Genomic DNA, 16854 nt, shown 5'->3' with positions numbered 1-16854 from the left:
GAAAAGCACGGTTGGTTTTTTTTCTTCTCTCCCCGTCTGCCGTTTCAAGTAGTGAAGACAACCCGTTTGCAAAACGGGAGCTGGTGCTGGGTTCGGGGTGAGGAGGGGCAAAACCACCCCTTGAGCGTGTGCAATAAATTTTCATTTGCTGAATTATGTAAAATTAAGACCGTACGATACACACCAGTCACCGCTCCGCACCGGAGCCCGCAACACTGGTGGCCTTGGTGGCATAATGCTGCCGGTTGGTTGGCAGCTTGGAAAGGGGAAGGCGTGTGCGGTCCTCGACCCGGTTTATTTGATGTTTATGATATTTAAGTTAAGTTGGTGCAATTTCCATACCACAGGAAAGTGACTGTCGAGCGGGAAAAAGGCATGAAAGCAGCGTTCCATTCTTTTGTTTGGCTTTTGTTTGGGGGTTTTTCCTTTCACACGAGTTGATTGTGCAGCAGTGAACGATAGTTTTTCTTTTCCAGGGCTGAGGGTTTTTCTACAGCGGGAGGCATGGGTTTGACAGTTCCAGGATTTTTTATGCTTTTTATTGATAGTAAATACGAGTCTGAATTCTACTGTTACTGCCAAAATCTGCTTTTAAAATGTGTTTATGATTATGATTTTAGTTTTTATTGTGAAAAAGGAAATGGTTAGGATGTTATAACATCATGACAATACGAGCTTGTTTTCACATATTTCATTAAAATGTTTTTATCTGAATCTTTAAAACAACTTTAAATTAAACGGTTTTTTCTATTTAAAACATCCCACACTTTACGCGTCTCGAAGTTTTATCAAACAAAACCTCAACCTGCATAACAGTAACCGCCATAAATTTAGGCGTTCGTGAGCAAAATCTTCTATCCTCTCTAGCATGGCATGCTGCTTTACCTTGGAATGGATTTCCTGGCCCAGTAACTAACTCTATTCACTATTCGGTACGGCCAAATAGGGGGAAAAGTAAAAAGTCACGTCGATGAAACGTGAACGTGCATTGAGGGTAGCATCTCGAGCGCCTTGCACTGACCGACGCAATGAGTGTGTAATCACTCGCGGCCACGTCTCTTACAAAAACCGTGGCAGAGCGGAACCGTTACGGAATTATCTCGGTTGCCCTTTTCCCCTCGGTTCGTCTGTTGTTCCCAAAACTGTGGGCGGACGTGTCCCGGGACACTATTGTGTAATCGTCCCCGAGCGGACACTGCCGCGGCGTTGGAAAGGATGATTGCTACGTTGCCAAAAGGAATGAGCCAAAAGGGTGGCGCTCATAATTTACCAAAAGTTTAACGTCTTCCAGTTAGGTTTTTTCTTCTCTTCTCCTTTTCTGTCCACCAGGCGTGACAGAGGAGAGAAAAAGTTTCCGCTTTACGATTTAATTTGTGCCGAGTGCGGCGTGTAGCTTTGGCGAAGCGGAACCGTTTGTAAACTAGATTAGCCAGTTCATTCGCCAAACGTACGAATAGTGTTGTGTGTATGAACAAACACAGCTCTGTATGTATGTGCATAGTTCGCTATGATTGATTTACTTTCCCCTTCCGGATGATTCCGATGCCGGCAAAAGTTTATTTAATTACTTTTAAACCCGTTCCACCAGCTCACCATCCACAAGCGGGATACTCCCGGCGTGTGTTACAAGCATACAGTGTGAATAAAACATTGGAATTAGCATTTTATTCCCTCCACTTTCCTCTGCTCAAGCACGATTGTTGAGCAAAAGCTGCACATGATGCGTTGGAGTTTTGGTATAAAAAAGCTGTATCCACCCTGCAGCATTGTAAGCGTGCATATATAGATATTTAGAAATAAAACTTCAACGCATGCTTCCATCACATTTACACTTCATGAACGCAAGACAGCGAGTCATAGAAAAAAAAACCCTCCACTCACACATAGTATCAAAGTTTCAACCAATGTGGCGATAACAAAAATAAGAAATGGTAGAAAACATATTCTCTCCCTTTTTCCTTTCGCTACGTGCCTGTAAACTGCTGATGGATTGAACGATACGCAGCAGCATTCGGTTTTTGGGGCGTGCTTTTTTGTTGTACCTCTCTTGGCAAAACTTTCGCATCGCTTTTCCATTCCATTCCATTACGTGTGTGAAGAAGCTGGTGAACTGTAAATTTTGCTGCTGTAGAGTTACCGGGTTTTTTCTTCTTCCCCGCACAAGGATAATGTGCTGCAGTCGGAGAAAAAGTTTAAAAAAACCCAGATTTTTGCCATAAAAAAGAAACATGTATATAAATTTTCTTTATAAAAGTTTGTTCTTTTTTGCTGCAAAACTTGTTTGGGCTCTGGAAGGTGTAGCGTTTTTTCACCTTTTAAGCGTTGATTTATTTTGGTACGTCATGTGAAAAACTGCTCATGCAAGATGCTTCGAGTGGAAAGTGGAAGCGAACGAACTTTGTGCGCAGTAACGGTGTAACTGTTTGTGTTGTATCTGTAAAAAAAAAGCTTTAGCAGCTATTTTTGACATTTTTTCAATTATTTTAGTGTAAAAGTCTGAGTGGAAATGGAAAAGAAATTGTTTATAAAATTGGGTAAGAGTGCCTGTTTCCTGCTGTTAGTCATGCTACAGTAGGTCTGCACTAATAAGCAGCTTTTTGCATACATCTTGGCGAATTAGTACCATAATTTTAACGGTTGTAAACAAAACGCCTGAATGTATGCAAACATCGGTACACTAAAGCTTCATCAATGAAACAACACTTCTCACCTGCAATGTAAAGCTTGTGAAAATAGTACAAAAGTACTTATAAATTGCATTTCGTCAGCGTAATACACCTTTAATGCGATTCCATTCAACTCGTAGCGTTTTTCTTACCCATAACCTTTCCGCACCATTGCAAAACTTGTTACCGTTTACATGCGAGGAAAGTTTCCATCCTTTTTTGCCCGGGGTCCGAACATTATCTTACCTTTTCGGTGGCAACCTAACTCAACGCACCAAAGCTCCCACCTCCCCCACCGAGCCCACGCCAACGCGGAAGCCAACGGATGAGGTAAACGTGTTAAAGCGAAAGGTTTAAACCATTCCACAACCGTACACGCACCGCTGTGCCGGGCGGCGGTTAACCTTTTATGCAAATTTTTGCACCTTTCTCCCATTGAATCGCATTAGCTGGCGAGGGGTTTAAGAAAGAACTGAAACACATAAACTTTCGTCCTTCGCATTGGAATCGGGTGGTGGAAAGGTAAGCTTGCCTTAACTTTGCTTGCCGTTCTTGTGCTTATCATTCCGGCAAAGTTATGCTCATGCTGCGTGAGTGCCCGCGAATTCCCGCAGGAAACCCACATCAAAGGGGGCACTATTGCCGGTGGTAAGGATTTTTGTTTTTTTTTTTTTGCAAACCGTGCGCCAACGTGTATATCTGCTCGCAGTAGCTTACTCTCTAAGGAAGGATATGTTTTTCGCCATCGTTTCGAACCGTGCATCCCCTTTGTGTGCCACAAATAAACATTGGTTATGAAACCGAGACTACACCTACGGCAGTCACGTGGATCACCTTTCGGAGGGAAAGGTGAGAAGAAAAAAAAACGGCCAAAAAGTTTGTTCCCTGTATGTGTGCGTGTTTGTGTTGAAAAAAGGTGTCACAAGACGTTGACATGTTTACTACACGCACCTTCGGGGACGCTTACACCTTAAAATTCAATCAATTTTCCCAAGCGCCACCCCCTTTTTGCCCTGTTTTGACACATTCACACTCAACCACCTTTGACACCGTTAGCCGTCTCGGGGGAGCTTTGGAACGGTTGATTGCTTGAATCATATCTTTACACACGATTGGATCGAAGCGGAAAGAATGGAAGAGTTTATGTGTGCCGAAGTCGCTAAACCCCGTTAAACAAAGAAAGGTGTACACGTTATGGTCAAGCTTTTCCCGCCCAGCGCATCGTAGCGTCTGAGCTAAGAAGCGTCGGGGGGGGGGAAAAAACGCAACCTCCCCCGAAAGCCAATGAAATCAATCTTCATCAAAGTCGCTCGCCAGCCGGATACATTTTCACACCTCTTTGGTCACTTGGTTGGCGACGTGTCATGGTTTGTACTTTGTTTGAAGCTCCCCCAACCTTCTTTGTTTTTGCTTTGCAGCTACACTATTCGGGAGCGTCGAGCTTAAAAAACAATAACAAAACACACCCCACACGCGTTGATTTAAAATTGATGAATGTTTTGAGCTTCTTTTTCTCTCTTTTCCAACCACCTCGTTCCGGTACCGCAACACCGCTGCCATTGACAGACGAACATAATGCGCCGTGACCTTCCGCGGCCTCTGTGTTTAACGTGATTTAACGCCCGTCCCAGGCGATTGGCTTTGGGATGATGAATGATGAAAAAGGGTTGATGCGTTTGTTGACCGTATAAAGAGAGGTTAAGGGCTGGGAAGTGTTGCACCGGGGATGATGACGTTTCGAACAGGGAGACATATCATTGCTGATGTATTTTATCTTTATGTTTTCATTTATTTAATAAGTGATTCATTTTTGTCATAAAAAGCTGTCTAGGCGGATGATAAACTAAATTTTGTGCAGACTTGTATGCTAAAAATTTTGTACGATTAAAAATCTGAAATGTCCAGTTTGATGGTACTAAATGCGCAAAATTCAATATGATTTGGTTTGATGTTTAACAACAAATGTTAAGTTTACGCATGAATACACATCATTCATGTCTCTTACAAATAGCTAAGTATGTGCCTTGTTAGCCAAATGGCCCATTGGTCTATTTGAACTAGTGGTTCGGCTTCTACAAAGCCGGACAGAATCGATTCCCAATCAGAGCACCTTCTCGTAGCAATGTCTTAAGACACGGAAACCTGTATAGGCTCGGTCATAAACTGGAGGCGGCTGCCTGAGGTTTTTTAACACCTAACAGAAGAAGTTTAGTTTCCTGGATTTAGGTCAAGCTTCTTCTTCTTCTTCTTCTTCTTCTTTTGACTCAACAATCGTTGTCGGACAAGGCCTGCCTGTAACACTTGTGGGCTTGGCTTTCAGTGACTTATTTATTTACCAACATATGAGTGTTGCATTCTTGAGGCTATGACAAATTTAGTACTTAAAACCTATCCTACACCAAAATCCTAAATTATTCCCCTAACATCTCCCTTGATCCATTGTCGCCAAAATTGAAGATTGAGATAAAATGTTTTCTTTAAATGCGTTGGTCGTTAAATTAAAATCAAAGTGATGGGACCATGTATTGAATTGCCTTGTCATAGCTAGTAATACCTCATTGTGTCCATATAAGGTACGCCTGTTCTCGTCGACAAGAAAGTTACGAGAGCGAAGAGGTCTCGATGGCGCGTAGATATTGATCTTCTCTAGTAAATTAGGGATTTCTAAGTCGTTTTTTTTTAAATATTTTTGCTACAAATACACATTGGTTAACCTTAAGACGGTGTTCGAGCGTCTGTAGCCCATGCAGAAGGCAACGCGAGCGATAATTTGGCATGATCCTCTGAATTCGTCCTGTTCGTCCTCTGGTCGCATTTTAAAGCAAGTCTTGTAAACTTCCATTGTATTGCCTCTATTCTGCTAATCATCGTAGTGCGATTTCGGAACTTATGAATTACCGCGACTTATGGATTACCTCCCATAGCAGGATAGTAAGTCCTACGTATGGCGGCACAGTCCATTTGGGGCTTGAACCCATGACGGGCATGTAGTTAAGTCGTACAAGTTGACGACTGTACTACGAGACCGGCTTATAATGTCAGGCTTACAATGTGGCTAAAATTAACCTAACAAAATTGACCTATGACACATCATAAAACGTGTTATATTTTTTGCTTTAGGCAAAGAGTCAAAGACAAACACTTAATCTTCATAAATTTCAAGCGTTAACCATGAAATTCCATGTAAATAATATTTTAAACCTACCCACCTATAAGCCAGTTTCCCCTAAAAAGCATCGAGCCCGCATGGCATGGCATTTAAATCAAGCAGCTCTTGTTTACTGCAACTGTCTGTCATCGTTCGCTTGCGTGTGCTCGCTTCCAGGTGCTCGCTGCAGCGCATCACCGCAAGCAAACAAAACAAAACCAAAGAGAATGAAAATCCACACTAGATTAAACGGAGCGGAAAAATCCCGCGTGCTTGCTTGCAGCCATCGTTTCAATCCTGTGAAGCGATCGGAAATAAAATAAAAAACCTGAATGCCTATTTCGGGTGGATAGGATTGTATTCCCACTTTCCCACAATTGTGTGGTTTTCATCAACGAAAGCGAGAGAGAGAGAGAAACAGATTTCCAATCGCTCTGATGTGCCATTCCGTCAGTTCGCTTCCTTTGCCATTTCCATGATGGCAATAAATCACGCACGGCCCTCCTGGACCCTGGGGCTCACTGTCACTGTCAAATTGTTTGACAATTTCTACAAAACCATCATCATCATTGTTGTGTACGAGCACGACCTGACCGGGACGATTCATATGACTGGCACTGCCCTTACTGCTGCTGCTGCTGCTGCTGCTGCTAGTTGAGTGAGCACTCTCCATCAAACGTCAGACGTTGTGTGTTGCTGCTGTTGGTGTCGTTTGCCTTGCTTGCGGTGTAGCGTCAAACTATTTCAAGTGCCTTGCCTGCCTCCCTGCCAGTAACCACGACCACTGACTCTAGTGGGTACTAGAATCGTAATCTATCTGCATTGTTGTCCGTAAACTGGATGGCCGGTTCCGCTGCTGCGTTGGACTGCCGGACTCAAAAATATCTCTGTTTGTGTGTACGTTTTAACCCGCGTCACTAATCGGTTTTTCGGACTTTCTCTCTCTTCCTGCCAGGTGAAAAGCCAGCCGCAATGCAACATCCCAACAAAAACCCAACAGCAACATCCGGTGCGCGGGCGCTCCCCTCGCTGGCCGCATATCGGTGTGGTTGGCTCCGGCCGGTTCGCTCCTGGTGTCCCCTGCTCGCGGTTAGCCTGCTGCCCGCCACCGTCAGTCTCGTGACGACGGTGCTGCTGACGATGGTGGGCCGATTAGCGGGGGGCACGGGCCCGTGGCCGGGTGCAGCCAGACCCGCACCCAAACCATACGACGACGACGGCCGCCGGCCATCCGAGCCTTACCTTCCCGTCGCATCCCGGCGCCGGCAGTGCCACCGCACCGCGCTGCTCACGCTCTGTATACTAACCGCACTTCTGCTCTCCGTTCAGACTATCTTCAGCAAAAGTATTAAACTGTTCGATGTAGTTTAAAAGCAAACCGCTCCCCGATTCCCGTCTCGTCGGCAATTTGGGACGTTCCAGCCATGCAGAGTGTGGTGAGTGTGGAAAAGCGAACGCCCCAACGACGGGGGAAAAACACACATACGTATAAATATTTTGTACAGGTTTTCTAGCATTAAAATGTTTAGGGTTAATCTTTACGGGCAATTGAGAGGACAATGCGCGTGTGTGTGTGTGTGTGTTGGTTGTTTGGCCAAACAGAACAGAAAGTACAACACAGCTAAACGCAGAGAGAGAGAGAGAGAGAGAGAGAGAGAGAGAGAGAGGAGGGGGCAAGATAGTATGTGGCGCTGGGTACAAAATGGGGACAGTTGTAGAGGAATTGTTTGCAAAGCAAATAAGACCCACAGTCGGGACAGCTCGACCAGACCGGACAGCCGTACCTTGGGTGGACTTCGACTAGGAAGACTGCAAGGGTTGCAGTTTCAGTTCGTATGCAATGGTTCTTAAGCTTAAATTGTTATCTTTTGGATTTCGGTATGTTCTGGGGTTGCAGTGTTCGTGTTGTATCTGCACCGGTGACCCTGCCCATTCGGTTTACGCAGTGGTTTTAAGTAAGCAATCTTCCGGTCACTGCAACGCCTGCACAAGCACTAGGATCGTCTCCGGGCAGATTCTCTGCATAAAATCAATTCACACTTCCCTCAGAGCGCACCGCACCCGGTTGGATCATTAGTTAGACAAACACCCGATACCGATTTTCCGATTCCAAATCAATCACTACTGAGGGCAGTGATTGTTCTCCCTTCTTGCTGCAGATAATCCAGCCACAATCGCAACGCACCGGCGATTGTGGTGATGGCGAAGGGATTGGGATGTAACAGAACTTGTCGAACTTTTTGCCCACAGACGCAAACGCCCTCGTGAGAGTAATCCAAGACTCAAGCAGCACAGATTTAAGGGGGTGCAAAACTTCACCATCATCATGTTCATCTACATCATCATTGCCGTCTCCGACTGCTGGTGGATAAAAGTATTTACGATGAAATATTGATTAAACAAACGAAATTTCGTTCCATTTCACGTCCGGGAAGGACGAAGGGGGGAGATCGGAGGACCCTTCCAATCACTTCGGTGGGTTGAAGAGATTTCATTTTACATCTCGTACCGGTTAACCACAAACGTACCGAGATGTTGAGGAGTTTTCTGTGTGTGTGTGTGCATCTGTGTGCGCTGCTTTTTATCCCCTTTTCGCTTTTCGCTGCTGTACTGGAGAGTTGTTGAGCAGCATTTGAAGGAAGAGATGAAGAACTTTCCCCGTAGCAAAACTTGTGGCAGATTGTGGAATGTTTTTTCCTCTTCGTCTGATGTTTGTAATCCGATCCGAGTTTCGATTCCAACCGTCTCTACTGTTACGGACAGGCTCAAGGAGCTGTTGCGATGGAATCATTAAGCAGCAGTTGGTGAAATTGGTGGAAAAGAATGTGATTTTTCCCCCTTTTCAAGATGATGATGGTGAGCATGGTGATTTTCCATCGCTTCACTCAATTGTGAGGGAACATTTTTTGCTTGAATTGTATTCTCATAAAACATATATTCCATTTGAAATGCAATGAACTGTGCTTCTTTTGTTCAAAAGCAGGGTGTAATCTTTTGCTGAATTTCCATTTCTAAAAGATGGCGCCCGGCTGCACAACCATCTCATCCGTTCGATAGATGACTAATGGGAGAAAAGCTGTAAACCACGAAAGGATTAAAAGGAGGTTCGAAGAAATAAAAGGAAAGCAATATAAAACTTTCACGAAAGCTTCTCTTCTATCGCTCCTCTAACCAGGGATGAATCGAGCGAGTATTTGATGATCATGCACTGGATATTCTTTTCCTACCACCACACTCATTGCTACCCGTTGGCACTATAATGAGCCAGCGTTGAGGACGTTTGCAACTAATCATGAATAAAGTACATTTATCTGCGCCAACCCTCCCAGGCCCCGGCCCAATTGCCGGCAATCGGAAGCTCATCGGGATCCGGTTCCATGCAATTGAAGAAGCAATACCAGGAGGAAAAAGTTACGCTTCTCCAGCTCCAACGTTTCACCGTGAGCTGAGCTTTTCATTTCCCGCGTTGCGGCTCGAGGAGGGAGTTTTCGCACTGCGCCACCCCGGGCGCTGAATCATTGATGGTATTTGCATAAGCGATTAAAAATGCAAATTATAGTTATTTTATCTCGAACTATCGTGGCCACTGCTTAACCATGGGGCACGGGGCCGCGAATGAAGTGGCAAATCTCGAGTCGAGATCAGCCGGTGGATTCATGGTTCGGTGCATTGCAATTGCAAACTCGGCCGGAGCACTTTATCTGGCACGTGCACGAGCTTGAGCGGGCACAGGTGCTGTGCGCTGAAGGTTAGAGCGAAAGGAAGAGGGATAGAGAGAGAGACACACGGTGAAAACTTTCTAATCCTAATGAGGGTTTCGGCATCGGATGGAAAGTGCTGCTGGTGCCATAATGGTAGTGTCACATTGAGTTGCCGCCAGTGATTAGCTTACTTTAATCGCCAACGGTCCTGGTTTCATGCTCCACATAATAGCAGAAAAGCTGTGTTGCATTCTAATGTGGGGAGGAAAACAAAGTCAATGCTTCATATAGATCACGCTCATACCGCTTAGCTTCAGTTTTCGTTTGAACTGCTATTTATTTCAAGTTTAATTTAAACTTGTTTGTACTTTAATACGTCTACGAGCAATGATTGCACGGTATTTGCATACCTTTAGGCGCCACCGTTATGTATACAAGCGAAAAGCGCCTGGTAGTATGCAACTTGTTAAACTTAGCTGGTTTTAGTGTAATTAATAATTAGTTACATTCAAATTAGAAGCATTTTTCATTAAAAGTTTAAATTTTTATTTCCTTTATCAATTTCTTTCTTTTCGTTGTTTTCTCTTCTTTTCTGTAGATAGGTCATTCATGCAGTCTAATTCTTAATTTTCCTGTTTTCTTATTCTTATTCATCTCTTACACTGATTAACCAATCATTCCTTTCCACATCAACACATACTCAAGTCTGCTGTGAAAACAACAAATATTTTTCTGTGTGATGAACATTTCATTTCAACACACTGGCTGTGCCTTTGGGCCACGCGATGTGAGTATGCAAGTTCCACAAGAACAACACAACACTCTCCTCACACACACATACACACACACACACACACACACTTATCAACTGAAGTTACATTTCCCTCGATGAGACCACAAGATTGGATATCGATCAGATCGGTTGCTCTTGCACAACCCGACTCAACGCAAACCACGGCGACTACACGTGATGGTGTACAGCCACGGTACAGCGAAAAACATTTTCCACCCGATCGGATCGTGCTAGCTGTTGTGCTGTTCTGATCGATTGTGCATCTATTTTTCATCAGCCAATTCCCCACTCCCAGCAGTCATCCTGAATCGAGGGGTTTTTTTTTTTTGGTGCATCCATGTGAGCAGCACGTGTAAGGAGATTTCCCTTAAGAAGAATGTAAAATTTTTCCTCCAACTATGTGGACCAGCAAGGAGAAAAAGGTTTGTGAGGACCTCACATGGTGCAGAATGAACGATGATGGTACGACATCGATGCCAACACCGATCGAAAACAAATCGAATGACAATCCTATTTTCTTTTCGAGCGTTGCAAAATATTATCGTAACGTTCCCGGCTGGTGGCCCGGCTCAGGTGCAGTCGCGTGTAGGGAAATACTCACACACACACACACACACACACACACACACACACCAGCGAATGGGACAATGGGAACTGTAAGCTTATTGTGGGTGTCGGTTGATTGTAGCCAATTGAGCGCCCACACGTTATAGCGTGGCCGGCGAAATAAAACACGGCAACTTCCCCACAAAACAGGGGGGAAACTATTTCAATCAACAACGTTCGGTTGCAGCTGCAGCCGTTGATACCGTTGAGCCTGCTCTTGTTCATCCAGATGGACAGAGTGGGGTGCCATTTTGCTGCGGCGTTGCAAATGTTTGTTTGCGGAATGTGTGATAAAATAACAAACTTCTGAACCTGAAAACGTTTTATTTTTGTTTGTAAAAAAATCTCGAATAAAACACATTCAGCAAAAGTTAGGAACCGCATACTGAACGAAGGACACCAACGGTACGGTGGACTGTAACAGTGGGTATATCTCACTCTACAAAAAAAAAAACAAAAAACAAAAGCGTCCATTAACAGAGATCGATTGTTACCTTCCCCATTTCAAAACAAAACCAAAAGCCGACAATGAAACCAACAGCTGAACCAGAAGCAAAGAACAACAACAAAAAACCCCTGAAACAAAGGTTTGTTTTTATCAAACCGCTCGTCTCGTACCCGAGGGGCCCCCATTCTCGCCCAGCTAAATGGACAACAGGCTGGCACATAGTGTAATAAAATTAAACTAGCCAAGCATGTGTGAATACTAAACCAAGCTAGGGGTGGCGTTATTTCAAACTAGCGCCACACCATCACAACAGTCCGCGTGGCCATTTTGTGGAGAGCAACAAAAAAAAGACCACACACACACACACACACAAAATGAAAGAACCAGCCGGACTGAAAAGCGTGATACATCGCGACATAAACGCGCTGGCTGTGGTGCACGCTGTTTGCACCGCCAGATAGGCTGGTCGTTAGTTTTAATTGTGCAAAGCAGGCGAGAAAATGCGCCGTTTGCTAGCTAGCTGTGGTGCTAGGTTGATTAAAGTGACCGTCGGGGAAAATGGGGAATGAGGTGTGGGGCAAGAAAAAAAAATCCGACCGGCACAATCGGCGCCACAATGAAGCAAGGTAAATAGCAAGCAAAATGAACATGTTACAGAAAAAAACCGTGCACACACAGAGAAAAAGAAAATTTAATTTAGTGCGTAAAGAGAGGACAACAAAACGGAACTCTAAGACACACAAAGAAGAGCCGTGAATTATAGATTAACGAAAATAGTAATAAAACAAAAGCAACAAAAAAGGAGTAAAAAACACAAATCACAATACCCACAAACAATCGCCATAAGCTCAAAACACACAAACCCAAACAGTTTCGGTACAACTCCACAAACAAAGCGAAACAGATAATAAAGAGAAAAAACACAGTTGAAATAAAATAACAATATAACACAAAACCAAGACAAAACATGTGAAATGAGTGAACAATTGTATAATAGGAAAAAAAATGACAAAAAACCCAAAAAAGAGATAATGAACAAAGCTAAGTCGTTTGTCGTGGGACAAACAAACAAATATGTCGTGTCTGACGTGTGCATGTTGTGCTGGTGCTGAAAGTGAATCAAAATAAATAAGTAAATACAACACACAAAAAAAGAAAGCAAACTGAAGCAAAAAAAAAAAACTCCTGAAGCAAAAGCGATAATTCAATTGAAGGAAGCTTTTGTTCGTGTGCCCGTTCGTGCAAAGCATATTGAGCTGAGGAAGAAGAATAAGAGCACACAACAACAAACAAAAAAAGCACGAAGAAACACGAACGGCGAGGAAAACAGGCAGAGGGAAAACACAGAAATATACGACGCCGGAAACAATTACGGAGCGAAGGCGATTAAAAATAACTGTTAAAAAGGCTAATTATTTCCATTGAATTACACACCTACTTCCGGTGGTCCGCACGCTCCACCCGGTGGCGGTGGCCGGCGGAGGAGAGCATTGCGGTCAATTGCGGCCCGAGGGGTTTGAATGAGTGTGTTAGTGTGTATGTGTGAACAAAAGGACGAATGTATGTGTGTGTGTGTGTGTGTGTTTGTTAGTGAAAAGAATGCCGCAATAGGAAATGAAGCTCTTCCTATCAAATCACTGTAAAATGGGAATTGGGAAGGGAAATGAGATAAACACGTATAAGGGGGGGGGGGGGGGGGGGATGGGTAAGGTGGTTTTTACCGTCGTTTTGCGCCCCGGCTCGGTTACCGCGCACAGGGTGTAATAAAAAGTTTTTAATTGTAAGAAGAAGAAAAAAAAACAGCAACACAAACAATGGAGAAGAACATACAGAATACACACACACATACAGCCACACATTGCACACTGTAGGTAGATTTTAGCGTTTCGGAATCGGAAAGTTCGTTCTGCGTTTGGCGTGACGCGTTCGTGTGTGTGTTTGTGTGTACACACAACCCAATACAATGATAGCAGTGAACAGCAAAAGAGTCAAACCAAAAAACATAGCAACACTTGCGAGGAGATCGGATCGCTTGTTTGTTTCGGAGAAAAACCACACCTAAGCCCCTAAGCAAAGGTGCAAAGAGGTGTAGAAAAAAAAGAAGAAGAGGAGGTGGTAGAACAAATTTAAATGCTAGAATGAACTTTTACCTTCTGGTCTGGGTTTGTTCGCCTCGTGCCCCGGTTTACGTGTGAATGAAATTTCCGCCGCTTTGGGTATAACAAGTGGTACTTTCGCCTAGCCCAGGGGGTTGTTTTGGCCACACACACATACACCCACACACACACCCACAGCAAAAACAAAAAAAAACGGTGGCATTGTAATGTTGATTACCTGTGAGTGGATGTTTTTACTTTCAATTGCCGGTTTTTGGTGGACGGGCATTCATCCTTAATTACACAATGTGCGCAACAAATGAATGGAAAGCGTGCTGATGATTCCTTTCCCTCAAGCCCCCACGCGATCGAGTGGGATTTCCCACTTTTTTCTGTTTGTTGGGTTCAAAGGGGTAGCTCTTTTTTGAAAACGCAAAGCAGCTACAGCTGGCGATGTATATTTTTAAACCACTTAAATGCCCCTCCCCCCCCCCCCCCCCCTGAAACTAGGATAGTGTCCACACACACACACACACACACACACACACACACACACACACACACACACACACACACACACACACACACACACACACACACACACACAAACGAGTGCACCGAAGCCCCCGGAAAAAGGCCATACAAATCGATACAAAAAAAAACTCCTGTGTGGGATGGTTTTAAAAACAAAATAATAAGTGCTAACACGATATGGTAGGGCGTGGGGTCGTCTTTACGCGAGTACGCTCACTGTGGGACACAGTGGGCCCCAGTTTGTAAAATAGGTTGAATTTAAAAAACAATTTCCGAACATACCGAGCCGAAGGAGAAACAAACACAAAAAAAGGAAGGAGAAACGAAAACGGTGGGCCTAATTGGTGACTTGTGTCCCCTTCCGAGGGGAGGAAGAATAGGGCGTGGAGAAGGGGTTAAAGAAACACATACACACAAAAACACACACGCACACACAAGGAAATAGTTATAATTAAAGTGATGAGGTATCTGAAATAATAAATATTATTGATAAAAAAGTGACAAATCGGGGTTGTTGATGGTTGATGTTGTTTTAGGAATGAAAGAATACAGATGTCAATGTCAATTTTTAGACTCTTTTACTGAGGTAAGTTAATGAGCTAGGTAAATATAAAGTGTAAAGCATATTCTATCATCTATTTATCATACAAATAAGCGTTTGTTTAACATTGTCCAAAAGGCGTTTTTTTGTTTTTATAGGGGAAGGTAGGTAAAGACGGACACGTTAAGGAAAATGGAAGTAAAAATGAAAGGGATGTATAAATGCTATGATCATGAAAATGGGCATACATTATCTTACACTCATGTTTTATCAGAAAATGTGTTGAAACTGTTGTGTTTCTATCGATTTTTATGGTTTTTTTTTTGTGCAGTTTTGAAATGATCGGGTCTTGATATGGGAAAGATGGACACCATAAAGGGTAAGATGGACACGTATAGAAAACGTTGGGAATTTAAGAAGTTTATAGTATTTTAACATATCCGGTTTGCTTTCCACGTCATGGTACGTACATAAACCAATTTTAGACCAATTGCAACGGCGTTTCATTCATTCATTAAATTAGGAATTGTAAGCGCCGCTTACAACACCTTGAATAATACAGAATCTAAAGCATTATTGAAATATCGTGCACAGACAGCTGACGTTGCTCCAGCTTACAGAACAGCTATCTAGAACTTCTTTTTAGGAAATTACTCCGCGAAAAGTCCACGACCCCAGTAGTTTTTGATGGAATTGTTAATAATTAACGCAATTTTTTGCACCATGTTTTCCACTTTTTGATATTTGTAATCTCATAGAATCTATCATCTATTCCTGAACGATGTCATATCAATGCCTCATCTTTTTATTGCTTACAGTTGTTCAAATCGTGACAAGAAATTGGATTTCGTAAAGCGCCTCGTCAGCGTCGAACGAGTAGTAGCATAACAAATATCTGCTATTTTGACTGGTGTGCCGTTTCTCGCATAGTTCCATGTGTCGCGTCCAGCAACAAAGCTCTTTGTTTCGCGTAGCAAAAGGTTGAAACTTTAGTTTTCTTGATTTACTTCAACTGTATGAAAAAAATCACTGAACTTGGGTCTCTCGGCACGATGGTAGAAAGAGGTCGATTTTCGTCTCTCGTGTCCGTTTTAAAACCTCGCGCAAACCCGATTGCGGTCTATCAACTAACTTGCGCAGGTTTATCTGTTGCACGCGAAGCTTCCTCGGGATGAACCATTCCTACTCTTGTTATTTCGCCCGTGTTTACTTCGCCTGTGCTACCTGTCCCTGTCTCTCTCTCTCTCACTTCATCACAACGCAGCTGTCAAGTTAGAGCCATTAGCCGGCATCGCGAATAAATGAACACATTTTAACAGTCGTTTAAAGTTCATTTTGGTTTAACCGAGTTCATTTGTTGTTCATTCCTGTTAAAATAAACGACCGTCAAAACAGTTAACGTCTGCTCGATATCGCATATAGGCAAACACGGGTGAAAAAATCGAGCAGTATAATTAAACGACTGTTAATTTGTATCGCATACGCTCTTGACAGTCGTTTGTTTAACGACAGCATAGGACCAGTCGTTAAAATTAACAAATGAACTCAATGCGTTCGCGATGCCAAATTCTAGCAATTTTTAACGACTCTGGTTAATTTTTAACGACTGTTAATTTTAAACCAATTCTTTCGCGATACCAGCTATTGTTGATAATCAACACCAAGCTTTCCTCTAATTGCTGAATGATTTATATCTTCCAAATACTGTTATTAAAGGTATTTGATTAAATCTATTCATCACCAATTAACATAAGAAGTAAAATAAAGCAACAAATTCGGTGTCTATCTTTCCCTACGACTAGGTGTCTGTCTTTCCCGCTTTGGTGTCCGGATGTTTAAAACACCAGAAAACAAGATGTTTTTATCGATTTCATTCTCGTTCTTGCTCCAGTTTTTTGCTTTATAATTACGACAATTCATTCATGCAATAAAACATTCGAAAACATAAAAAATACAAGTTACAGAGCTTATGATCCGCAGTGGTCAAATTAGATCAACATGGGTGCATACGATTTATTTTGTTCACGGATTTAACCAATTTTGCATATATTCTGCCAAAAAATGTTCTCACATATGTTGTTTAACTTTAAGTTTGGATGCTGCATTGTTGATTTTTTCGAAATTTACCTTTTACCCATGCATTTATGAGAAGTGTCCATCTTACCCGTAGTGTCCATCTTTAACTACCCTTCCCTTACCATTTTCTAAAGCACAAGCTGGCTCCTTGACACTTCAATTACTCATGATTTGTAGTGGTACAGTTCAATTATCGGTTTGTTTTTGGGATTTTTAAATAAAGCAAAAAAAGTTTTCTTAAAATT

At 43.0% G+C, this 16854-nt stretch overlaps 2 protein-coding genes across 2 annotated transcripts in view; both read left to right on the top strand.

The window, feature by feature from the left end:
• Window positions 1-9931, top strand: part of LOC120950775 (Fc receptor-like protein 5) — a 47570-nt gene extending 37639 nt beyond the window's left edge. The window contains exon 6 of the mRNA XM_040369060.2: window positions 6770-9931. Coding sequence (XP_040224994.2) covers window positions 6770-7185 — 416 coding nt within the window. The 3' untranslated portion in view covers window positions 7186-9931. The remainder of the gene's footprint in view (window positions 1-6769) is intronic.
• LOC120951699 (uncharacterized) overlaps window positions 1-16854 on the top strand; it is a 281600-nt gene that overhangs the window by 85137 nt on the left and 179609 nt on the right. The window lies entirely within an intron of this gene.

Source organism: Anopheles coluzzii, chromosome 2 (genome assembly GCF_943734685.1).
Source record: "Anopheles coluzzii chromosome 2, AcolN3, whole genome shotgun sequence".
NCBI classification, from domain to species: Eukaryota; Metazoa; Arthropoda; class Insecta; order Diptera; family Culicidae; genus Anopheles; species Anopheles coluzzii.
Note: the sequence above shows the minus strand (reverse complement) of the source record. Positions and strands in the feature narration are given on the sequence as shown.